Below are 26341 nucleotides of genomic sequence, written 5' to 3'. Positions count from 1 at the left end.
TGTGTGAAAAACAAGATTGGTAACTGACAGGTTTTGGCCCAGTAATTTAATTATCATCAGCGTAAGACCACCAGGTTTGAGTTTATAACAGAACTTCTCTTCTGGCACATTGCAAACTGTTTGGAAGTAGGTTTCTTTCAAGACTCTTTGACAAGTCTGTGTTTTCTCAATGAAAGCTTAGTTCTATGTGAAACTAAAATTTGCTGCCCTTTCCCTGAGAAAAGGGTAAATAAGAGCAGAGAAACTTCTTGAAAGTAAAGCAGAAGTTACAGAGGTGCACTCTCACTCGAGCACTACTATTTTCACTAGCCTCTGCTATATCTGCTCTTGCTCCTGCAAAGCAGTGTTTTATGTGTTGTTCATTAGGTGACCTTGTTCCTGTTGTTCCCTTGTATATTGATTTTATTAGTCAAAAGATCTATGATCAGCACTTGAAAATTGGCTGTTCTTGCATGTCTGGTAGTCTGTTGTGGAAGATTTAAAGAAACCTATCTGTGCATGTCCTGCAATAGACACAGAGCTGATCCAACAGATTCAGTGTTGCAAAATAACACATCAGGCTTTCTGGTCTAGTGGTTTGTATTTCGAATAGGTAAATATCTATGTGTTACACTGGCATTAAACTTCTGCCTGTTACAGATTCTAGCACATTGATTGAGATGTGTTAACATGGTGAAATTAATTATGAAAACTCAAGTCTGTCTTGCAAAAGAAGGAACTAAAGGAGAAATTTTCCCTAGGTCATCCTTTTCACATAATTTCCCCAGTGTTTCCCAGCAGCTGAGTGTGGTCTGCAAGCCCTGCACCTCTATTTCTTTATTAACATGAGCCCTGAGGGAAGGAATGTTATGCCCTTTAGCTCTGTTCCCAGCAGAGCTGATACCTCACACTGTTTTTAACTGGGTAATATGTCTTCTTGTGTGTTTTACAGCCCGTGAAGGGGATTCTGTGCAGCTCAGGGACAGGGAATCTTATCTCTGTGGCAAGGAGAGGAGGCTCCTGCTGCCCTCCCACTGCTTTTCAGAGCAAAGAGAAGGGAGCCCTATTGCAGGCAGATATGTCTTCACCCTTCTAATTCCATACCTTGCAAACAGCAGATCCAAAAATGATTTTATTTTCATACATGAGCTGGGGTTCTTGTTGTTTTTGTTTTTGTTTTTTTTTTTTTTTATGGGCATGGCTTGAAAACTGGCCCCTGAACCTAGAAGATGGCTGAAAAGAGCCACATCCTTGTTTATACTTGTGTATATGCACTTAATTCTATATCAAAATCAGAATAGGCCTGAGAATGACATTTTTGTCTCTTTCAGCCAGCTGGTAAAGCAGAGAAGTGGAGGTCACTTTTCTGCTCATTGTGTTGAAATGTTTCTGTCAAACAATAGATTAACAAAAGTCTTTCTTTCTTGGGTTTAAGTTCATTTGTCTGTAGCGGGTGTGTTTTAATCCACCCTAGCTTCAAAATCAGATGGTATATTCTTGAACATYATTGTGTCACAGAAGTTTTTAATTTTATCTTGTTTATTTTAATGGCATTAATAAAAAATGTTCAGAGTTTCTGTTCTGGGAAGCTTTCGTAAACATTAATGAAGTGGCTCAATATTCTACAAATCAGTTAATAAAACTGCACTGTAGCAGATGGRGGATGTCTAGGCTCACATTATCCTCAGTTTCTTAAATGCTGATCTGCTTTCTTATGGCTAAATGGTGAACTGTTTTGAGAAATCATAAGCAAGAAAATACTTTGATTATGTCTGTGAGTGAGACAAGGAAGTTCAGGAGTGTTGCCCTTTATTTGCATTGGCAGAAACTGGATTTTGTATGAAATCGAGAGAGAGTTTGTTGTTGTCTTGGATTATCCTGAACGTTTTGCCTAATTCCAACCCCCCCCCACAAAAAATCAGATTAAGTCTGATATTGTCCTGAGTTGTTGACTGCAAGAGATTAAAAAATGCTATTTAGATTTACAGTTTAGGAGGGTAATATTACTTGCAAATCGTAATGTCATATATAACGGGTATAGATCTACCCATATGTTTATACCAGCCTTATCACCAAAGTATCTGGTTGTATCCATAGCCATTTATTGGATTTAAAAAATAATTAATAAGCCTAGCACCTTTGTGAGATGCCAGTTATTAAGTTTCCAAAACATGTGGGCAATGTACATCCCAAGTCCTGCTTTCATCATTTCCAAAGCCGACACAGTAGTCAGCTATTTTCATTACTTAATAGCGTAGGGTATGGGTCAAGTATGCCTTTAAAGCTAAGCTGAAAGTTTCAATTGATAGTGTCAAGAAAACTGCTTGGTTAGAAAAGATGAAAAACTGTAGGGTAGGAAGTTTTAGAAACCAGCAACGATGGCTTAAAATAGTCCCTTGAAATCATGATGAGATTTGCAGCTCTCCCTAACTATATCCTGAAGGGTGAAACCTATAATTGTTGCGCATGATTTGAAAGTAAAGGACTTTAATCTTATTACTAAATAGTAGATAGGAGAAAACAAGGACATGTTTTATATACATATTTGAATCTGAGTGTGCATGTAGCTTGAAAGAGAAAATCTACTTAAATTTTCTTTATATAGAGAGAGTTGTGTTGCTCTATTACTTCTAGTCAGAATRAAGCAATAAAAAGTACAAAAAGATCCCTGGGGCTTAGCAGGTTGATATATATTTATTAATTTTGTTTTCTTTCTTATTTTTTACAAAGGATTTACCAAAACAGATTAAGAAGTTTATTTGTTTAACCTACTTATTTATCTGTAATATTTTCAATAGGTTTTTGATTCAGCAGGAGGTCATGGGTTTGCTGGTGTTCAGAATTCAACCAACTCTGCTGAGGTAAGATATGCCTGTTCTCATTCTGCATCATGTTTTTGAATTCCTGAATGCATTTCTCTAAGTGTATGATGGGGCTGGTTCAAAGACCCCAAAGAGGTTCATAAAATGTTTTTCTTGTTAGATGACAGGATTATAATTCTGCTAATGAAACCATTAACATAAGATTCTGAGCATTCAGGGTGGTCTTTAAAAAAATGAAACCAAACCTTCCGTGGTGGCTTCCTGCAGGGAAAACCATTGCTCTGCTTGCCTTAGCAAGGGAGCTTTGCAACTGCTACAATGGTTAATTGCACTGCAACAGYAGCTCTTCAAATTTGTGTGACTGAAATAAACCACCTTTAAAAAATGAAACAAAAAATGAACCCCAAACCTCAAGTTCTTCATGCACTGATGCGTACARTCTGCACATTGTCTGAGCCAAGGGGGCCAAGATTGTTTGAAAATATCCTTCACAGTATGGCAAATCTTAGGTGGTTTGGGTTGGAAGACACCTTTATAGRTCATCTAGTCCAACCTCCTGGAATGAACAGGAAAAGCCTCAACTAGATCAGGCTCCTCAGAGTYCTGTAAAATCTGATCTTGATAGTTTCCAGGGATGGGATGAAACCCAAGGTATATTTTTACCTTTTGTCTGCTTCAACAAAAGCTTTGTATTTTGAGTTTTAAGGCAATGGAATCTATTTAAAGGCCGTGGACCATCCCATCAAARAAGGAAGATTTAATATAAAGCTGGAGATTCCCCAAGTAAAGGAAGAGGATGCAACATCTCCTCAGCAGCATTACCCAGTAAATAGCTGTGATTGATGCTCTCTGATGCCCAGGAGGAGGAGATCTGCTGCTTGTCACTGCCTGGCCACAATCATGGTCCCTTACCATTCCTGCAGCCTGCCTGCCTGCCAGCCCCCAGTCTGGAAGCAAAGCAGACAAAAATCCATAATCCAAATCCATAACTGCAGACATGTGGGACCCCTGAATGTTGCCTGTGTGCTACTGGGCTTATGTAGACAGACAGAATCCTTCTTTCTCAGTAGTGTTGCGCAGGCTCCAGATTTAAAAAAAAAAAGTCAAATTGAGTCTTAGGCACAGGGTTTCTGGACTTTATTTTCTGAATGGCATAGCTAAATTTCTTTAATGGCAACATGTACTAGACTCAAATGGGGTGTTTTCCTTTCCATCTACCCACTGTCCCTTTTCTTGCTTTGTTCCCTGAACCAGATAATCACCTGGTGCAGTTTAAAACTTGAAAGAAGACTTAAGAAAACTCATACTACAGCAATGTTCTATTTCAGATGAATTTATATACCAGGTATTAGACAAAAAGCCAAAATCTGCATTTAAAATGCAATGTTGCTCTTGAAAATTATTAACTGTAATGAATCTTTTGAGGAAGGTCTGGATAAAGTTGATCATTTCTTATTAGTTTTTATGGGKTTTTTTGGTATCATTATGTACTACATGGTTTAATTTCTCATCAAGTGCTTTCATTTAATGGCTRGGTAAGAAATATCTAATTGCACAGAGCTAATACCACTGGGAGAGACATCTCCCACTSTCAGCAGCTAATTCTGTAATGCTGTTTTGCATGCTGAAAGCATCTTTGAATTTTGTCTGTTCTTTGAAAAATTATACTGAAATACCTGAATTCCCTTTTTACTTGGCCRCTTGCTTGCTATTTCCTGGAGTGAGGAAGTATTTAAACTAAGTCACTCCTCTCTTTTCAAAGCAAGTTGTAATTATGGGATTGAAATCAAGTCCTGTAGTAGAGAACACTTAACAAATAGCTCCAGAATGTACCATTGTGTGTGGTATGAGATGGCATCCATGTCCCATCTCAGAGACAGCAGACACAATTTATTCCTCTTCAAACATGCTAAAACATGGAAAAATTTGTCACTTGAGAAGTGACAGAATCCCTTGGGCACTGCCCCTGAAAGCTTCTCCTGAAGGGCTGTGACACCAATCCCTGATTGRATGTCAGAATGTTGGGGCTGGAAGATTGACAGAACTGTCTGAAACAACAGGATCTGCTGTGGGTCTCCTGTCCTCTTGCCTAACAGGAGCATTTACTCCTCCTGAACCCTTCTGAGAAGACAGAGAAATGTTTTGAAGGCACTAGGGAGCAGGSAGAATCCCTTTGGTGCAGTGTCAGAAAAGGCATAAGGTCTGTCTTCTTCWTCTAGATAAAGCAGCATTCTCCAAATTCAGGCAGGGGCTCATATCCCTGTTCCCCAGGTAGAGGGGGACTGTCAGAAGGCAATGTGGCTGCAGGCTTTGGGCCAGAATTAAAAAATGTAGCAGGGTTGTCTTTTAAGACTAGAAAAACCCACACAATTTGGGTGCTGAGCAGAACTCAGGAGCTAGAAAAACATTTTTTTTTTCTTATTATCTCAACCCTATTTCTGAAACCCTTTTTTCAATGGGTATTAAATACAGCGTGGGCATTTTTAAGTTCCTGACATTTTGGTGAATCATACAACAACTCAGAAATGATTCATCATAACTCTGAAAACCGTTACTCTGGCATCAGCCTTTCACTGGCTGATTTAAAATGAAAAAACAAAACCAGCATCAAAACTTTTATAAAATGCTGCCTGCAGAGGGTAGCRAATGACAAATAGTGAAGTCTGCCAGGGAAGCTGTATTTTCCCTGAAAAGGATGATAAAACCAGAGGCAAATAGTGGGAGGAAATTATGAAGTAACCTATTGGTCCTGCAACAGCCCTGTGRCACAACGTGTGACAGTCTGCAAATCCTGGCGCCTCTTTCTGGAAAATTGGATGGGTTGTTATAACTTTATGTGGCAATGAATGAATGAACTATTGTGGAATTAGTCACTGCGGGCATAACAGGAAAGAAAAGWTCTCTTTTCATGTCAGATTTTCTGAGACGGAAAATGTGGATGAAGCAACGGTTCCTTGACTGCAGTTAAGGAGCACAGTCRTGTCTAATAACAGAGGGAAGTTTATCTCAAATTGTATGCCTGAGCATCCTAGCACATGGCAAGGAAAGGATGTGGTTCACRTTGGCTGCAGAGCTTTCTGTCCTGTCATAAAACATTACCTATTGAAAGGTAGCCTTGAACCAATTTCTCATCACCTTAATCCTCTATGAGATGAGGTTATGGKTTTTTTTCATCTCTGGCAATAATGAGATTTATTTCAGTTGCGCRGATTTGAAGAGCTGCTGTTGCAGTGCAATAAACCATTGTAGCAGTTGCAAAGCTCCCTTGCTAAGGCAAGCACAGCTTTGGTTTTCCCTGGAGGAAACCACCACGGAAATTCAGCCTGACTCATTTGTGCTAATCTCTTGCAGCCCCCCCTGCCTTGCCCCCTTCCTCCTTTCTGTTATTTACACTGTGGAGGTAGGTCAGCCTTCATTCCCAGGCACTTGATTTAGTGCTGAGAGAACTACTGTTGTACAGGACTTATCTTCTTCAGCATCACCAGTGCTAYGAGCAGGCCATAGCTACAGCCACCAAGGTCAAACTTCACCTGGTGTAGATTTCATCGCTTCATTAATTGCAGTAGCAGAATATGATTCCTGTTGTTATAAGTTGCTGGATTTCAGTAGGATTCCCATTCCCATCCCATGTGTTAATTGAAATTTCATGTTCAATTAGTTAAAAGGGACAGTTGAGCAAGACAGACAAGATTAATGAAAATAATTAGTTCATTAATATTACTCCACCAAAGCGGTGTTACTCTGGCATCATGTTGTTACTGTGCTATGCTCTGGGCTGTCTGCAACCTGAATTTCTCCATTGTTTGGTAATYACCTGGGTAGGATTGCTTGCTTCATCATTTCTGCAGCCACAGTTGTTATTTGCAAAAACAAAATAATGTCCTCCCTGTTGCTACTGACATACTGACAGATTGTTGTCAATAACTTTGCTGCCTGCAGCAAGGCAAACAGTCCCTGTGCAGGTTTTACCTGCGGTTCACCCCTGGCTTTCATCCCTCTGGAGGGGAGGAGGAATTGTGTAATCAAGGGTCTTTATGTAGGCAGCAAACCCCCGCCCGACAAACAAACCAAAAGTGCTAAGAGAAATCATGAAGGAGGTAGGGACACTTGAGAACAGTGCTGGATATCTTAAGATATGCTTTGGGTGGAAGTTTTGCCACTTTAGGGTGTTACTGTCCCTTTCCAGTGACTGTGTGGGGAATCAAGAGACCCCATCTACATAAAGTTAAATACCTTGATATAGGTATTTAAGCAATGTAGAGAATAGGCTGACCCAAATATATATATGTGAATCTCCAAATTCTGAACAGCTCTCAGTGTTTGTCTTCTTTTGTGGCTTCCTTTGAAACAGGCAGCCTGAAGTGCAGTACAGGAGAAAGTGTGAAAGCGAAGGGTGAGAAAGTGCCAGGGAATTTATTTAGGACGGATGTTATTTGRTCAAGCAGAGTGGCTTTGGAAAGAGGGAGAATGTGGAGCAAAATGGTAAACAGGCAAATACCTTGTGCTGCCAATGAAACATGATGTTCTCAAACTGTAAATAGAATAGGAGCACTTTATGCCTGCTTCAGTCCTTTATTTTGTTTTGGCTCGCCTTGCTCCACAGTGCTCTCTGCTGGAATTTAATTGTCATTTTTTTGGTCAGAATGGCAGTAATTCAATTCKTTTATTTGTTTATTTATTTACCGAGTTGTTTTATATTTATTGATTAGGTAAAATTGTAGTTTTCGGTTCGTCTTAAAAATTTATTGTGATATAATACCAAGTAACTACATATTTCCACAATGAGTTAAATCAACAATAAAGGCATAAAATTCCATAATGGGAATGCACAGTGAGTGCAATCCAAGCTCTAGAAAATCAGTAAATGACAGCAGGTAACAGAACTGTTTCCTGGCTTGCCATGGGGAAATACAAGTTCGGCACTGTCCGAATATGTAGCCACTCTGAACTGCTCATGTAATTGCACTTTTTCCCCCCCCCCCAAACATCCACATATGTCGTTCTTTTCTCCCTTGTTTCCTGCAGCAGGTCGACGATTTTTTGAATGTCTACTGCTCGGTGCCAGAGAGCATCCAGAAGGAGAATGCTTGGGAAACACAGACGTACGTTCATTTCTGTGACGGCCAAGGAGTGGCGCTGACACTCAAGCCAGAGCACAGAGTGGAGGATGTTTTGTCTTTGGCATGCAAGGTACCTATTCTTCATGCACAATTGCACCTTGTAAATACAGCTGTGGACTTGAGAAGGAATGTAGTATATCAGAGGATGTATAAATAGCAAAAACTGTGATAAGATTATCATKATATATAATAACACAGCAATGATGTAATATATAGTACTAATAATACATAATAATGTAATATCAACATCTCACTATCTCAAGGCACATTTCTCTCTCTCCTTAGCTGTGTTTTTTATATGTTGTAGCCAAAGTAGGAGGGTTGTGGAAAGGTTTTCCAAAAGTGTTTCTGGAGACAGCACACCACGGGTACTTCAAGGGCAGTGCCAGTGCGCCAGGTAGCCAGCCCTGGGGAGKCTCAGCTCTGTGTTGTCCTTGCAGCAAACCCAGTTTTTCTGTTCAAATTAATCACAGAGCAGCAACAGGGACTGGTTGAGTTAGAGCCAGGAGATTAAGACATTTAAGACTGCCTTGATAAAGGCTATCATATATGTTTGCTTCTGAAAGAACCCTTTTAAGCTTTTAATTAAATACAAGCTCTGCTTTTGAATTTCAAAGAGTGAATTCCCTTCTGAAAAGTCAGTGCTGGCAATTTGAGARGGATTGCTATAGATCATGGAACAGAAAACTGAGTCACAGGTTGAAGGTGAAATAGAAAAACCAGTTTTAGTTACAAACAGAACATCAGCACTTGTGGAACACTGTGGGATACTGAACACTTCTGCCTCCACATGTGTCAGTGCTTCAATTTAGTTCTAACTTCATGATTCAAGTCAAATTAYGCTAACAAGCTTTTTGGAAAAAATAACTTTTTACCACTGAGTTCTGTTTTCTGGGCAACTGGTAAATATATTTTATTTGCTTCACAAGGGGAAAAACAGGAAAAAGAAGAGTCAGTGCTGGAYAAGATCCAGCTGCAGCTTTTGGCATAGGTTACAGTGAATTTACATGTGAACTCGTTGAACTGGCTTGATTTAATGAATTTTCAGGCTTCTGATGGAGGAAAGGACCCAATTTAATGCCTCTTTTCACGTGCTAATATTGGGGGGAGAAAAAAAGATTTGAATAATCCAGAGTAAGAGATAGCTTTTAAAATCAAAATAAGCACTCTGATTTAGGCAAGTCTCACTGTGTCTCCCAGGAATCATAAAGGAGAAATTAAGTTCTTATGTATTCTCCTGGTGGAGARTGAATCCTGGAGAAAATATTTAATATTTGGCTTTACCTTTAAAAACTTTGCTGTACTGTCAGGCTGAAGGGATTGTCTGATGCACAACTTGGCCACCAAGTGGCATGAAAGAGCCAGAACATCTTGAAGTCCTTACGGAACCATGCAAGACCCCTAAAGGAGGAAATAAAGTCTACATAAGTAAAATTAAGTTGAAAAGGAAATTCCTTACCTCTCTTACTCTATCATTCCWAAGTATTTGTAATTGTAAAGACTTTTAATTTTCATTGTCTGTATCACATGAAAATTTAGTTTTAAATTCCTTGRKTTTTTTTCTTAAATGTTTATCTGTTTTATTTTGTCTTTCTATTCTGTGTGTAAAGCTTTTCATAAGCATTCTCTAATGCTGAATACTTTCTGCTCATCTATCCTGGTTCTTTTTCTTCTTACATTTTCATTCTGCTCTGGTGAGTGTAAGGAATCTTTCTTGTTAACAGAAAATGTTTGAATGCTATGTCAATAAGGCTAAAGTTCAGAGGAGTTGTTAGGGTTTTTTTTCTCCTTCATCCTTGCTTTATGGGGTTTATACTTTTCTCATTTCTGTTTTCCATCTCTTTTTGGATAGCACGTGTGCAAAACTTGTGCATTTGATTTCAATTTTTCAGGATRCAGAACACATGGAACTTGTTAACTGTAGCATGTAATAAAATGTTACTTACTAGTTACTCAGTAGAGTCAGAYTTTGTAAGCTGCAGAGATGCGTTAAAGGGGTTAAATAGTCCTCAGGGAGGCTGTCATTCCTCTTCCTTTGGAAATACTGCTTCCTCCTGTTTTAGAATTGTTGCTGTATTAATATGCTAAAATGAAATGTTTCGTACCATGGTCTCGCCAGTATTCTGATTTTTCAGAGTTTCCCATCAGGGGCTCAGCACTTTCAGGCTAATATCCKTTGGGAATATCCCTATTTCCCTTTTACTTCCTGTTGAGACAGGATCTTTGCTTTGACCTCATGTGGTAGAAAAAAAAATAGGGGAAACTCTCTGATCGTAGATGAAACCCAGCAATAAAAATAAAATCTAATAAAGGCAAACCCTTAGGGAACCTGCTTGCCATCCCATCCCCTCCCCTAACTGCCCATACATGCATTTACATTTTCTACATCAGAAGCAAAAGCTGCTGAGCAGAACTGAATCATTACAAGTAGTCATAGAAAAAGGTGGCTCTGAGTGCTGAGTTCAAAAGGACAGAAGACAGTTGTGATATCTTTGGAAAGATATAGAAGTGCTCAGTGAATCTAATAGCCAAGACATTTTGTTTATGAAAGAATTTGGGAGGATCATAAGGCAACATGGAAATTGCACTATAACTTTATCTTTTAAGTAATGCCTCTAGTTTTGTTTATACTGCAAAAATAGGTAGAAAATGACCTTTTGCGTTTGATTTTACATGATTTTAGAAACGTGTTGTGTGTGTGTGTGTGTGTGTGTGGCTTCTCTGTCTTCTGGAATTCTGGAAATAAATAATAATTTCCAAACTTCATTCTTTTTCTTCTTTAGATGAAACAGCTGGAACCAAGACACTATGGCCTACAACTCAGAAGACTGGTTGATGAAAATACTGAGTATTGCGCTCCTGAGCCATATGAATACATAGTAGACCAGGAAAGTGTGACTCCTTTTAGATAAAGTTTTGTGATGTCTGTAGCTGCAGTTGAGTTATCACCTACAAATATGTGAAATTTAGGTCTAAAATAAGGTTTTAAAGCTGTTCTGGGACTGCATTCTGTCATTGTGGTTCACAGTTTTGGGTGGCTAGGCAATGCAAACACTTCCTTCAAAGAATGTTTGAAGATTTGAATGAGGCTTTTAGTATAAAAGCAAAGTGTCAGCTTGTACTCCAGGATGGGTTTTTGATCTTTAGCTTTAGTCCCACTGATAGCAGTGATGCTTACACAGTAACACTGCTCTTAATGTAAAGAGAGCAAGTCCTGATGCAAAGAATGTTGTGKTTTTTTCTGATGCTTTATCTGGGGTTTGATGCTTGTATTTTCATAATTTGGTGACTTCTGCTATTGCTCTTTTCCAACAGGTGTATGATGAAATAGAAATCTGTCCATTAAATGTTTATCATGTTCACCTTACAAAGACTGAAAACATAAGTGATTATGGTAAGCTCTCAGGAATTCTTTTTATTCTTCTCATTTCCTACTTTCTCTCTTTGGGATTTTTTTGTCTCTGAGAGCAGATAGAGCCATCCTTGATAGTTCAGAGTGTGAGTCTGCAAAGAACTTGAAGCATTATAGCAAYGATCCAAACTGGTTGTTTTATACTGACAAGTACATTTCTTATGATTTGGAAGGGTCCACTTTCTAATTTTGCTGCACTGGCCAAATAATTGAAGCACAGACATGTTAGAAAAACAAACGCCTTTTGCCAGGACTAATGTGAGTGCTCACAGTCAGGCAAAGGTCAAGGTCTGCCATTTTTTTTTGTAGTGGGATCCTCTGTTGGCACGGTATCAAAAGTATCCTTTTGAGCAAGTTCTCACAGGCTTTTTATCCATGGGAGGCAGTTGTGCCTCGGAATAATCACATACCTTGCACGGATACCTTTGTAAAGCTTTGTGCTGTTCTTTAGCTGCAAGTCTGTCTTAAATTATTATTTTCTGGCCTTTCCCACTCACTAGTCTGCATGGCTTGCTGCTTTATAGTTTGGGCTTTGGTTTTTAGAATTGTTTAGGACATCTCTGTGTGACGGACACTCTGCAGAACTCCCTGTAATGAGCTGTGCTGTGTTATTGAAATGTCGTGGAACTGCGGTAGAAATTTTTTTTTTTTAAATGTAAGGGGTTTTTTTTTTACAGTAGAGAGTGGCATTTTCTGGGAATTGAAAAGTCCTGTTAATTTTAACAGGCCTTATAATGATGGGAAAGCATATGATAATTTCTGTATGCTCTGTGGTGTGTTCTCATGAGAAGTATCTTCCTTCTCATGTAAAGTCTATTAAATACACAAAATAAAAGGGAAGTGTTCCTCAGAAAGTGTATTTGATTTAAACCTCTTTTACTTCAGGCTTTGCTGTCACAGCCAAAGTTGCCGAAAATGAGCATCTCACCCATATCTTTGTCAGTGATGTTCTCCCCGARGGACTGGCATACAAGGAAGGTATTGTATCCTGTTTGTGTTTAAAACTGTTCTTCATCATCTTTTTCGAGTCCAAAAATTGAAGGAGCTTTAGTAATGCTGTCTGGAATGGTTCTTGGCTTTCCTGTTCACAGTTTTCTTTCCTAAAGACCATGGAAAGTATGTAATACTAGGAAAAATAGTGTACAGARTAACTGAATTATCCTTTCAATATAGTGGGGAGAGCTCTTGTTCATCCTGGCAGACAAAGTCTGTGTTCAGCCATCCAACCGAGTGCTTTTGCACAGAGGGACAAACTGGAGAAAGAGTTCATCTCACACTAGGGAACTTCAGTTTCCATGACCCATCACTTCCMCTTTTGCTGGCAAAAGCCCTTCCTGCCCAGAACAGTTTTCTGCATACATTTCTGTGAGCGTCTTTCCGCTCTACTGCTCAGAAACGGTGCTTCTCTTCATTGGCACATGTCAGGATCACGTGTGTTCTGCTCTCTGAAAAATAAACCCAGAAAATGCAGACAAAGATATTAATTTGCTACCTGATGGTAATGTMTTCTTGGTTTTGTTGACCTTGAAAAACAGCACTTGCCACTGTTTAGATTTATATAAAAGCTGATAAGAACTCCATCCTTAGTTGTTGCAGCTTTGCATGAAAAATTTGATCTGYGCGATGAGTGCCTTGTTCACAGATAATGAAATATTTGTTATGGTGCTGTATGCTGGTGCTAGCTGGTTGTGAGAGGTGCCTCTGTGCTAATCTTCTTGAAAACTGTGCTGGCTCTCCCACCCACCCAATCTGTAGCATCTTTAAACAAAAACAACTTGATTGCTGTACTGTGGGTAGCACCTATCAAAMTAAGCATGAGGTCAATCTGTATAATTATAGCACAAATAAAGCTCCCATTGGTTCTAATGGACTTGTGGTAGGACTATGATATTTGAATTCAAACCAAAAAGATAAAAGGCGAGTCAGCGTAAGGTTTGGGTTKTGAACCTTTTTATATTATATCACCACTTTTTTATTTTCTCCCTCCTTTTTTTTTTCTTTCCTTGCTTTCACATGCTCCCAGGGCTCAGAGTAGGCAATGAAATCCTGAGCATAAATGGAGAGGCTGTGTCTGGTCTTGATCTCAGGCAGATGGAGTTACTGTTTTCAGAGAGAAGTGTAATGCTTACAGTGAGAACAAACCATTGCGGGACCCAGCAACCCTCATGTGTGTCCTGGTCAGATGGCGACATTTCCAGGGACCCAAAGAGTTTGTTGCCCCCTCCAAACCAGTCACAGCTCCTGGAAGAGTTTCTAGATAACTTCAGAAAGAACACAGCAAATGGTAAGAAGTTGACAGTAATTCCATCACTTTCACCTTATTTCGAATATCACTATTTTTTAAAACTCAACCATGATTAAAATTGTGTGCTTTCCTTAAAAACACAAGTACAAACTGTTCCATTTATGCTCAATAKCTGTCTGTTATTATTTTCTAGGGAGTAGATACAGAACAGAAYAWGATTATGTCTGCAGGGAAATGATARTATTTTAATCTGTTTGTCTGTACCATCCAGTGTTATCAAACGTTCTSTTAACTGTTCTGTGTCRTCTTGGGTATCTCCAACACATCAATTTCCCAGGCATCAGTGGCTGAATTGATGTGATGGCTTTCAGAAGCAGAGTATTGTTCTGAGTTTGCCATGCTTTCTGTGTGGTAAAGTACCACATACATTGAGGGTACCTTCGATGCAATTGTCATCATCACCTCAGAGAGGAGTCATTTAGCTCTGCTCCCATCCACCGATGTTGTGCTCCCATGGGTACAGCTGGCACTGTGCACAGTAACCCTATGAAAAGAGGGTTTGCTTTGCTTCCACCTGCTCAGATTCTTTACYCAATGTAATACCACTGTGTTAAGCACTGGATGGAGGATGTATCCTGACGGTGCTGTGAGGGGTTTCCATACGAGGAGCACCAGGCAGGGAAGGTGCCTGTGTGGTGAGGACTATTCCTGGAGGCATCAAAGCCCCCCAGCCCCGAGGAGGTGCCATTATCCACTGCTGGGCTGCCTTTCCAGCCAGCACATAGAGGGCCTCTCCACTCCTGGTAGAGGTGAGCTGTGCACTCCCTTCCCTTCCTTTATCTGATGTTACTTTGCTGGAAAACCACATCTTGTGATACCAGAATACTTGTGAACGTCTGAAATAGAAAGTGCGTGGGGCTTTGCTCCCCTTTCTTCCCACGCCTTGACTATTTTTTCAACTAGTCAAAACTATTCAACTAGTCAACTATTTTTTTTTCAAACTAGATAGAAGCAAATGGAACTAGATTTTCAGTGTAGAAGGTGCAGTTTCCTCATTCTGCCTCTGGAGGATGCTAGTAAAATTCTACAGGAAAGCTAGCAAGGGTGCAGTGCTGTTTGAAGGGAGTAGCAAGAGATACAGAGAGAGATCGCTGATTTTTGCATATAATTACGGTGGTGAGTGTTTTCTGATTGGAATTTTTTTCGTAATTAAAAATGGGACAAGAGAAAGAATCACATAGGAGAAGTTGTTAGAATGGATTTAATTATAAAGCAATTTTATTAGGTCATCTTTTGAAATTAAAAGAAATCTGAATACAAGATTTGTGATTCAGTAAGTAGCATCTCTCTCAGGGGCCTTATTTCAATTTAAAATGCCATAAATTGACTAGTGGCACATAAAAGTTACTGTCATAAACCAAAAATTATGATAGAGCTAATTAATTACATAATTATACCAGGGCTATCATCCAGCTTGTTGGCTTGATATCATAGGCCAGCATTACCTTGAGTATTCATAGTAATAAATGTATGTGTCCATTCACCAGACTCTTCATTCCTCTGGGATAAATTTGCAACCTGTGCAAATATTCCATTATAATAGGAAATTACTGTAGTATGTATTATACTTTTAAGCACTAGTGGATAAAGGGACATAGTATATTTGCTTTTCTGCTTAAAAGCAGTTAAAGAAGATTTATTTTATTCTGGAAGGGAACAAATAGTTCTAAATTAGGCTTCATGAGAAGAACTTGTATGTTAATTGAATTCAGTGCTTAGTGTCTGATCACCTGATCAGTTCAAATGGAAACAGAAGAAAATGGCATTACTTTGAATTAATAGATAATCATAAAGGGTTTAACTGTTCTGTGTCCTGTTTTTCACTCGGGAATTGGATTTTAGATTAGCAGAGGGAGTGTTTAATGACCCAAGTGGGGATTTGGAGGCCAAGGACTCTTAAATTCATATCCAGTCTTTATGAAATCATAGACTCATTAAGGCTGAAGAGATCTTAAAGGTCAACGAGCCTAACCTTTGACCAAACACCATCATGTCAACCAAACCATAGCACTCAGTGCCACATCCAGTTGTTTCTTGAACACTTCCAGGGATGGTGACTCCACCACATTCCTGAGCAAGTTCCAATGCTTAACCACAGTTTCAGTGAAGAAATATTTCCTGATGTCCAACCTGAACATTCCTGCTGCAGCTTGAGGCCATTTCCTCTTGTCCTGTTACTTGTTCTGTGAGTGAAGAGGCCGACCCCCACCTGGCCACAGCTGGCTCCTTTCAGGGAGCTGTAGACAGTGATAAAGCCCCTGAGCCTCCTTTTCTAGAGGCAAAACACCCCCAGCTCCCTCAGGCACTCCTCACAGGACTCTGTCTCCAGACCCTTCACCAGCTCCATTGCCCTTCCCTGGACACGCTGCAGCCCCCCAGTGTCCTTCCTGTAGTGAGGGGCCCAGAACTGAACACARCACTSAAGGTGWGRCCTCAGCACTGCCGAATACAGGGGACAGTCACTGCTCTTCTCCTGCTGGCCACACTATTCCCGTTCCAGGCCAGGCTGCCATTGGCCTTCTTGGCCACCTGGGCACAGCTGGCTCATGTTCAGCCAGTGTTGACCRGAGCCCCCAGGTCTTTTCTGCCCAGCCACTTTCCAGCCACTGCTCCCCAGCCTGTGGTGCTGCCTGGGGTTGTTGTGACCCAAGGACAGGACCCRRCMCTTGGCCTTATTGAACCCACCCCACTGRCCTCAGCCCATCAATGCAGCCTGTCCAGATCCTCTGCAGAGCCTTCCTGCCCTCCAGCAGATCAACACTCCYRCCYACCTTGRTGTCMCCTGCAMACTGACTGAGGGGGCATTTGATCCCCTTGTCCAGATTATCAATAAAGGTATTAGACAGGACTGGTCCCAGTGCTGAGCCCAGAGGAACACTGCCCGTGCCTGGCCCACAGCTGGATGTGACTCCGTTCACCACCCCTCTCTGGCAGCCATCCAGTTTTTAACCCAGTGAAATGTGCTCCTCCCCAAGCCATGGGCTGGCAGTTCCTCAGGAGAATTCTGTGGGAGACAGTATCAAAGGCTTTACTGAAGGCCAGGTAGGCTATGTCCAAAKCCTTTCCCTCATCCAGTAGTTGGGTCACTTGGTTATAAAAGGACTTGGTTGTTCAAGCAGGATATGCCTTTCCTAAACCCCTSCTGGCTGAGCCTGATCCCTGCTTGTCCTGTTTAATACTGATCTGTCTACTTTGGTAGAGTTGAGTTGGTCRTTCTTAAGACCACAGTTTTCAAAAATAATTTCTAACATTTGCTTGTCCATGCAGATTCTGTTCATCTGAAGTAGCACCTTTGAAAGTCAATTAGTGCTGGAAGACAGGAYCTTTTAAAAAAATCAAGCAAATTTGGGTCAAAGTACGTATCGGGAGTTGAAAAGCCTCAATGTTTCTACTGTTGCCTCCCTGTTTCTAGAAAATTATCTCCTTTCTAGAGTGCTCTGAGGATTATTGAGCTAAAATTAACAAAGTGCTTAGGAGATGGAAATTTTCAGCCCTGAGTCACRCAGTGATGCCCTGCCTAGTGCTTGRCGATGACTGCCGCACAAAAGCAAAACAGAACTTAAATCACTGGCTTCGTATAACTTGGATGGTAATAGTTTGTCCACATTCATTTACAGTTTTGTAACTGTTTACCATTACTCTGATGAATGCCTTTTCCTACATATTCTGCCATGTTGAGGATACCCAATTATACCTCATGGCAAACTYTGGCAGCCTTTACGGGACAGAAGGGAAGTGATTGACTTTCTCCAAAGCCACTAATTCTGCCACTCCTGAAAATCATTCCCAGGGAATTTTCTGTGAGAGTGATTCATTTTCTCCAAGAGGCTGTTCTACCCTTGTAGCTGTATTTTGGACCTGCTGTGGTTGTATCATTTGATCTCCCACATGGCACCACTATGTTCCTGCAGCTTAGCTGCTTGGCTAGTAATAAGCTTATTCTGGAAAAGAAATGTGATGAAATACTTTTAAAAACTGCGCTCATAAATGTGGAAAACCAAATAACCGAGCAACTAAATTTGCTCCAAGCTCCAGTGCTAAGAAAATTAAAGAAATATTTATGCAGAATTAAAAGATGAGGAAATTGGACTGAAGTTCTTACACCTGGGAAACAAAAGAAAAAAAAAAGCATCATTTTAAGATGGCATTGATATAAACAACAGAGAAGACACAGGAATTGAAAACCGTATATTTAGGGCAATTCTGTGTGGGTTTATGGTATATCTATAGATACACCATATCCATGGTATGAGGCAGGAGGTAGGAGCATTAGTAGGTGTGAAAAGCCATTGCACAATGTGAGTTGCTGTCAGAGYTGGGCAATTTTTCTTTTTCCTCACCAAGCATCTTTTTGCCAAAAAAARCTGTCATTTTTGGTTAGCTGACACTGTTGAAGTCAACCCTTATTTGTAAATAGAATTCTGTGGTTAAATGCAAAAAAAAAAACAACAGTGGGGAATGGCAGGTTGGATTTGCTTTAACAAGTTTCTGTGAGGAAACATTTTAATCTATGAGAGTTAGAAAGTTAAATGGGAAAGAAAGCACTTAAAAAAAATAAAATTAGGAAGTAAAAAAAAAAATGGACATATTGTTCCTATTCTCTGTGTTGTACGCCTCACCTGCAGGGTAGGGTGCTTACCTTCTGTGCAGGATTTGGGTTCCTSTCTGACCCATCTTTCTGGAAGTGTCATCCCAGGAGCAGTGAAGAAGTCTTGGGTGCTGCTGACAAGGAGGAGGTTTGCTCCTCCTCCTCCTCTTCCTCTAGCCCCATAGCACYCCTCCCACCCCTGTGCTGGCAGCAGCACTTGCTGCAGCCCCTGAAGCTAATTCAGGAGAAATCTTTCTCCYCCGCCCCAGCCCCCACACACTCAGGGATCTGAACTGGTGGGTGCAGAGTTCTGACAAGGGCCAGAGCCAGGTWAGGAGGAGGAGCAGGTGAGGCAGGTGCAGGGGGAGAGCTGTTTGCAAGGAGAGTGACTATCAGAGGCAGCAGGTTCTCTTTCAGTGGAGCTGCCCACAGAGGACTGCTCCTGCCACTTTGGAGCAAGGGTTTTGCCTTCTGCTTTCCCACCACTTGCACTTATCCCTGGGCAGCAGCATAGCCTGGGACACACCAGCCTGAGTCACTCCTGATGAAGCTGCTTCGTGCTCTATAAGGCAGGGCTGGAGTCAGGGAGAGAGAGAGTTGGCCTTTGTGCTTGTTTCACAAATGGCTGGGCTGTGGGCTGGAGAGGAGCAATTGCATTTTAGCTCCTGATCTGCTAAGCATTGAGATATTTTTACAAAGTGTCAGTGCTTCAGGAGGAGGATCAGTGGTTTGAATCTTCACATGGAAGTGGCTCTTCTGTTTACCACAACATGTGCAGCTTCTGATTTTAATCATAGTAGGCACCCACAGAATTAAAGCACATCAGTTGGCCACAAGTTTAATTTTTATGTGACTAAACTATCAAAAAAAAAGTGATCTTAATAACAACTGGTTTGGATTCAATTCCAAAGTACTTCCTGTTTCAAATGCACTTTGCTAGGTGCTCTAGATTCCTCTGTAAAGCGTAGTTATAACTCACTGCATCTCCAGAAAACTGCTTWATTCAACTTTGTCAGATACCACCAAGTTGAGGTGGGGAAAGGAAGACAGAGGTTGGCTCTGCCACCAGCTCTGCCACTTCTGCATGTCCCTGTGCACTCCTTTCCAGGTGGCATCCCCTACATCCTCTTTCAGCCCAACCTACCCTGAATAGTAAAACGACCTGTGTGTCCTTCTTAAGAGAAGAGATAAAGTTAGCAAGATGTTGACACTAAGGTGGCTTCTARTGTCTGACAGCTGGGGGCTGTGCCTGGAGCACTGGCTCAGACCATTCTGCTTCTTACTGTTTGCCCATGGTTTTTCATAAATGTCCTTAAAGAATTGCTGAAAGCTTTTTGTAAACTGTAGTAAAACTAACACTTAACTGAAAAGTATTTCTAAAATAACTTCTACTTTTAGTTCTGCCGAAATCAGGTCCTGTTTGTTTGCCTGGCAGCTGTTTCAACATATAAATTCTCCTCATTGTGCTCTAGGGTGTCTCCTTCCTTGTGTGTGAGTTATCTGGTTTTATTCTTTCCCAGAAAATTCCTTCAAGCTCMGAAGAGGTGAATATTGCTTCTTAGTTTCTCGAGTGCCAAGGACACCCACAGTTCTGTTAGATATGGTTTCTGTTAGCTGTGCAGGTCTGCATGCATTGCTCCCTCTTGCCAGGTGTCTGATATTCTGTGTGGTTTGGGGCACCATACCAGGAAAGCCTCTCTTTAACACAGACATGGAGCTGTCTGTGCAGAGTGACTGCTTGAAGGTAGCTGACTCTGCTGGGCTTTCTTTTTCTTACTCATTACCCAATTCAACAGGAAACCACATAGATGTGATAGGACATACTCGTGAGAGCAAGCTCAAGGGGCGGGCTGTGTGTTGACAGCCTTGGACCACTGTGGTGGGTTGGCTCCTGCTCCAGCTGTTTGTGTGCTGTTAACGTGAGTGTCTTTGTCCTGTGCTCTTGTGAAATGCTGGGAAAAGACTGGGTCTGATCTGTGACAATACCTGGGGCTCTAGCAGTGTAGAGATTAACTCAGAGAAAGCATTAGTCTCTTTAGAAGCTGGATCCATTGGAGCACTCATTGCCTACTGCACATTTTGCAATATAAGTGTTTCCCAAGAGTGGCGGTTCAATGAGCTTGACAAACTGTCCTGTTGGCTTTCTGCTAGATGTGTGTGCAGCAAATTAAAAGACTTCTTATGCTATGAAATGGGACAGTTTTATGCTATAAAATGGGACAGTTCTTAAATGCTCTTTGTTGTGCTTTTCTACTGAAAGAGCACTCTGTTCCACTTTACTAAATGCAAATGCTGTGATTTAATCCCTGTGAAGTCAATGGGCCAAATTGCTGTTTTTTTTTAACTTGTGTAAACTTCATTAAACCCTGTATAGCTGCACCTTCTGGCTCAGTGATATGTCAGCATAAATCATCATATTGCCCTTCCTACTGAATTCTGTAGAGTGACAATATGGATAGCAAGGAGGTTTATTAATTGTGATAAAGTTAGAGACTAGTATTTTGGGCATGATTTAGAACACATCAAACAGTAGATGTTCTGTATTTCACAGAAGTAAGGTAGGTTGGGTAATGATAAAAACTACCTAAGCTAGCCTCAAAGTCTTGCTAAACTATTAAGTAACTTTTTCTCCCCTTTTTCCTTTCTGTTTGCATTACTTTTGTKCTTATAAATCTGAGATGAAGAAGAAAATGTACTGCTGAGGTGATATACTTGGAACCTGGCCAGGGCTGGCTCCGTTTGCTTTTCAGCTATCCTCAGTGTAAGTGACCTCTGAGAGCAGCCAAAGCTGTCCCATGTGRGCAATCCTGTAGGAGCAGCAAAAATGAGGAGAGGGACCCCTGCCAGCACTCCTGCATGTGTAGCACTTGGAGCCTGGCAGACCTAATGGCAGCAGTGGGGTTGCAGACCTCACTGGCTTAGAGAGGATGGTGGTGTAGAGGAGCCAGCCTGGGCTCTGCTGTGTCCTTCTCCTCTGTCCTGCAGCCACACATCTCCAGTGTTGAACCGGAATAGAAGCGTGGTGCACTAACTGTGGCTAGCCCTGGCCTCCAGAGAGACTGTGTGGAAGAAGGCATTTGTAATGCATTTAGGAAGCAAATGCATTTTCGGAACAATATGAGAAACTGGTGTGAAGTGTTAAGCTTAAACCTGAAAAGYGTGAACAGCTGCCCGACTGGGGGACACTTGGACAGAGAAGGTTTAGAATGTTAAATAACCRTATAGCAGCAAACCACCGAGATGCAGGGGCTAATCAGTCATTGCTGCAAAGTGCAGGCAGCTATTTCCTATTATCTTGCTAATTTGTATCCCCTGTTGATTGCTGAATTAGCTAATGAGTCGAATTTCTTTGCCTCACCATGAGCTGTTAATGGCTAAAGGAATCTTAAAGGGCTCTGTTCCAGGTTCAGAATGGATGTTTCTGTAGATATTTAGGAAAAAGAAAAAAAAAAAAAAAGAAACGTTAAGAGAGCATAAGGCAACCTATAGAAAGTCAAACTTGCACAAGTAGGTGGCTGATTGGAGTGAAGCCACTGTTCAGCATGTTGCCCAAAATGTCTTAAGAAAGCTGCATGATACAAGAATATTTGCATGAACATACTGCCTTTTTCTATACTTGAAAACGTGGAATGTTAAAAGAAGTGTCACTTTCCTCACTGAAGGGTGAGAACAAAGGAGAAAGACTTGTTGTGCTTGATCCTTTCCAATCCTAGCCAGAAGCAGGAATTTCTCTTTGTCTAGGCAGTGTCACATATGCAAAAAGAAGCAGCCTGGTTGTATTGTTCATTGGGAAGCATGTAAAGCACTTTCTGATGTTCCATAGTTTGCTCCCTGAAGCCAAAACATATGGAGGAGAGGGGYCATGAAGGGCATCTTCTTGGTTGGTCTGTAATTGCATGTCTTGTTTGGTAACAATTAGTCTAGTTAGTGACAGGCATCTAGTAATTATGTGTTTAAGAATCCTGTCTARGAAGTCTGATGTTGTGACAGCTGTATGCTAATTTTCTTTCCAGATTTTAACATATGGAAAGGATTCCTGAATGAGTCTCCAGCTTCACCAAGGGGTCAGTTGTTATAGCCTTGAGGCAAAGCTGAGAATATACCATGTAGCCAGTCCCAAAATAGGTTACAAAACACCCAGGCCCCCTAAAAGTGATAAAACCMAAAATATCTCAGAGATTTAATAATTTATGTATTACTAAATTTTAATTTTTTCATTTTAATTTTTGTAATGCGTTCAGTTTTCAAGAAACTAAAGTTACTTGTACTAGTAGACTCAAGTCACAATAATTTAGCAATGAGAATTTGAGCTAGTTGTTATCTGAAGTTCGTTTTGAAGGCTTTCAGAAGAACTTGAAWATTTCCTAGGCAAAAAGAGGAAGGTCTTTTTGAGTTGATAATAAATTTAGTGTTTTGCTGTCTTTTTAGCTATTGATTAAAGCAGCATGAAAGCTGTAAACCACTGTACAGTTAATAACCAAAATTACTGCCTGCAAATAAATTGGCATTTACTCCAGCATTGGAGTGAATGCTGTGAGTACCAGCTGTGGGGGAAAAAAATGGACTGGCACTGTGCAATAGTTAAAAACTTATATAAATTCCATGAACTCAGCTGTCATGAACACTCACTTAAATCTGGAAAACTTAATTGGAGATTAATAAGAATCTGCACTTGGGATCTGTGGTACCTCAGTTCCTTTCCCAAATTCATACAGAAYTTCAATGAAGAAATAAAGTGAATCAAATTGCTTTGGCTTTCAGCTTGAAGTGGTACAGAAAATGGTGTGTTTTAATGTATGTTTTTCATCTGTGGCTGCAATCTACTGATTCTTCTCTTAGAGATATGTTTTCTTAATGCAGRAGATATCTAGAGACAGTTTTCAGCCTAGAAATCAAATGCGACCATAAAACTCCTCTGAATAAGATCAGTGTATAGCAGCCATTTTTCATATGCTGAGGCTTGTACCAGTAGGATGTAAGAATGCAAAAAATTTATTTATTTGCTACTATGACATGCAGAGGAAATAGATGGATAGTTTGAGATAAAGTAGGACTTTTCAGTCCATTTTTCCTAGGTGGAAATTAGATCTCCACTTGTTACTTGATCTGGACCATTCTTGTGTCATGATATTTGAATTTTTCTTTASCTGGCTTACCACCAAATTTCTAATAATCTTTCTCTGGCCAAAAATTGCTTATAGAAAAAAAACCTGCTTTTTTATGAAGGCCTTAAAGAATTCTGTGTCTCCAAACACCTCTTGATGTTTACCCAGAGCTGGTCCTTCATGATGGAAACCCKGGAGCAGTAACTCCAGTGTCCTCTTGTATCACAACTTTACTAAACTYACCTAGATGTATCCCCACACTTCATCCTCCAGATAATCCTCACTTTTACTGCCAGTTTTTCCAATGCAAATGGCTGTTGTGGGTCAGTTAATGAATTTTCCATGGAATCTTCTGTTGCTTTTCTTCTTCCTGACTGCAATTATTGTGTTCTTTGCAAYCTAGACAGAAATCTAAAGGGCTGTAGAGATTGTGTGGGCTCTGTCAAATATCCCAGCTGCTGAGTGCCCCTTCCACCCTGATCCCAGGGGATAACATGAGCCAAAATAATGAAAGGTCTTATCCTCGCATGAGCAAGACATATGAGTTATTCAGAGCTGAACTAGTGAACCCAGAACCCTTCATCTCTCTGGTGAAACTTGGATGCCTTCTTGAACAGAGATTGTGAGAGTGTCTCTTGAAAGCCATTCAATAAATTCCTTTGGATCAACTGTTACTTTTTGGAAGATATTTCTTGACCTTTTTTTCAGAAAGGAAAAGGATACAGACGGAAATGCTTTCACATCTATTTTTTCAACTTCATTACAAAAGAGTAAATATACCACTGAAAACCTGAAATATATTCAGTTGTATCAAACCAAAAGAAATAAGCACATGYGTGCTACCTCTGCCAGGCTGAACTGTTTAACTGAAGTTATGAGTGCTGGTCTCCGAGGGAGCATTGTTAGAGCTCACTATGCTGATATTTCTCTTCTCCARGCAATGCTGGAATGGTTCACCTACCACTCCCTGTTTTTCAGTAAGTCTGAAGGCATGAAGACCACCAAAGTTTTGTTCCTTTCTCAGAGTTGGCTCAGACTTTGGTATTATTCACACCAGGGATTTTGGAAATATTTGTTATCTTCTCTTGGAATTTTATTTTTCTCTTGATAGTAACATTGTCTAGAAGAATATGAGAAATGTAAGCTTATCATAATTAACTAATCAGTCTGGAGAATTTGCACAACAATGAAAAATGCAGCTTTCATACACCTGGCTTGGCTTTATTACCCAACTGTAATATTTCATTTCCAGATAAAACATGCAGCTGTGTTAAGGAAACTCTGTATTAGGGAGAAGGAGAATATCCTACATACTGAAGATCATCTGGGTTGTGTTTTATTGGCAGTTTCTAGAACATTTGGGAATTAGTGAAAATATTGAATACATTCTTTCCTGGTAGACAGCACAGACYTCCTGCAATCCTTTATAATTGTGGATCCTGTTTTCTTCCAAGCTCAAATTCATATTACAATTCTCTGAAGTAAGTTGATGCCCGCTTTACAGCTGTCTTGYATCACTTGTCTGAAATCACTGGACAATACCAGCATTTAAAAATGCTGTCAGTTGCTCTGATCTGAGKTCAGAATGTCAGTCTTTACAGACTRGRCCAAGCTCATCATAACTGCTTGAAGTTCTGTGTGTTGCTGTATCTACAGCATCTTAACTACTGCAGATTAAAAACTGTGGCAGAGAGGGCAGGAAGTGAAAGCTGTGTTTTCCTTTCAAGTGCCAGAGAACTACAAACAAGAAAAAGATCAATTTGTTGCAGYGGAGTTAATGAACATTGGAGTTGGAGTCAGCAAGGAACTGGGGTAGGACAACTGTCGGGGCTCATAACCCACATGCACTTGTGATATAAATGTTCTCTTAGTCATAACATTCTTTGCCAGGATCTTTAACCACCAGTACTAAAACTTAAAGTATTTATTCTGAATATTATTCTGCTGAGCAGACAGAGGCTTCTGGCCATTTCTGCCCGTGTAGCTGTGTTATGTATGTATATATCTGTGTAATATTTGTGCCATGGTGCCGATAGGCAAACCTAGGATGGGAAGGAATTTCCAGTCTCAGCAAGTCAAATCCTCTGCTAGTTATGGCTTTGGACAACCCTACTGATACATTTATCCTTTTCCATTTTAAAATAGAATAGACTGTTTGCATTCTTTGTGCCTAGGTGAGTYTGTTTCAGRRATTTATTCATGTGAYGGTTGAAAGGAAGTCTCCTAATTGYCAKYACAGACRTRTTCCTGRCCAGYRTCATGARTGATCAGTTTCTGCTGGCCTTGGCTGTTGCTTAAGTAGCTYTAGCTCACAAATACTTGTTGTCAAYCCCTTCTCCAYACTTCCACACTTTCCTTTCATGTTTCCAACCCATGAGTCACAGCCTATAGAAGGAATGCTTCCTACAGGTCCCTGAAACTGTGGCCTTATCTTCAAGGTCATCCACGTCTCTCTTATGAATCTCCAGTCATGCTCCTGATTAATGCTCTGTATTAACTTTGAATGATTATTTAATTGGAGTACTTCCTATTGTCCTTTCTGCTGAGACAAATAATGAAAKTATCAAATAAAATTAGTCCCCAAACCCACCTTGGACAAAATCTACAAAAATCTAGCCTTTCACAGCTCCAGGAGTTCATTCAGACAAATCTGTTCTTATCATACCTGCTAGCCAGTTCTGCATTAATTCCTATCCTTTTTATTTTGGCTAAAAAAWTTCCCTTGGGATATTATASAAGTTTTYCTTTTCTTTTTTYYTTWWTTTTWAAACCAAGTTTCCAGAAGGTTAGATTTGTCCTATATTTTTATCTTTAAAAAAATCTTTTATAAAAGGCAGATATCAGATTAGTTTGACACAATCTGCTTACTCATAATGCATGTATGCAATATTCCATTTATCTAYACATTTTTAAGTTTTCTTTGCTTGGATTGATTGTGAAAGCCTAAGGCTACTACATAGGTTGTAGTTCTGTCTTGGAGTGAGAGACTTGAGTACCCTTAATTTTTCTG

At 40.3% G+C, this 26341-nt stretch overlaps 1 protein-coding gene across 4 annotated transcripts in view; it reads left to right on the top strand.

Moving 5' to 3' along the window:
* The window catches only part of TIAM2 (TIAM Rac1 associated GEF 2), a 163101-nt gene that overhangs the window by 100616 nt on the left and 36144 nt on the right, over window positions 1-26341 (top strand). For 3 of the 4 annotated variants that reach the window (XM_057364870.1, XM_057364868.1, XM_057364871.1), the window contains 6 exons: window positions 2778-2840; window positions 7827-7991; window positions 10705-10810; window positions 11238-11315; window positions 12219-12311; window positions 13357-13617. In XM_057364870.1, the coding sequence (XP_057220853.1) occupies window positions 2778-2840; window positions 7827-7991; window positions 10705-10810; window positions 11238-11315; window positions 12219-12311; window positions 13357-13617 (766 nt within the window). The remainder of the gene's footprint in view (window positions 1-2777; window positions 2841-7826; window positions 7992-10704; window positions 10811-11237; window positions 11316-12218; window positions 12312-13356; window positions 13618-26341) is intronic. The other variant, XM_057364872.1, reaches the window with a different exon arrangement.

This window comes from Malurus melanocephalus, unplaced genomic scaffold (genome assembly GCF_030028575.1).
Source record: "Malurus melanocephalus ecotype Western Australia unplaced genomic scaffold, MMel_1.1 scaffold_43, whole genome shotgun sequence".
In the NCBI taxonomy this organism is placed as follows: domain Eukaryota; kingdom Metazoa; phylum Chordata; class Aves; order Passeriformes; family Maluridae; genus Malurus; species Malurus melanocephalus.
The sequence above is the reverse complement of the archived record's forward strand: the minus strand, read 5'-3'. Positions and strand labels throughout refer to the sequence as shown.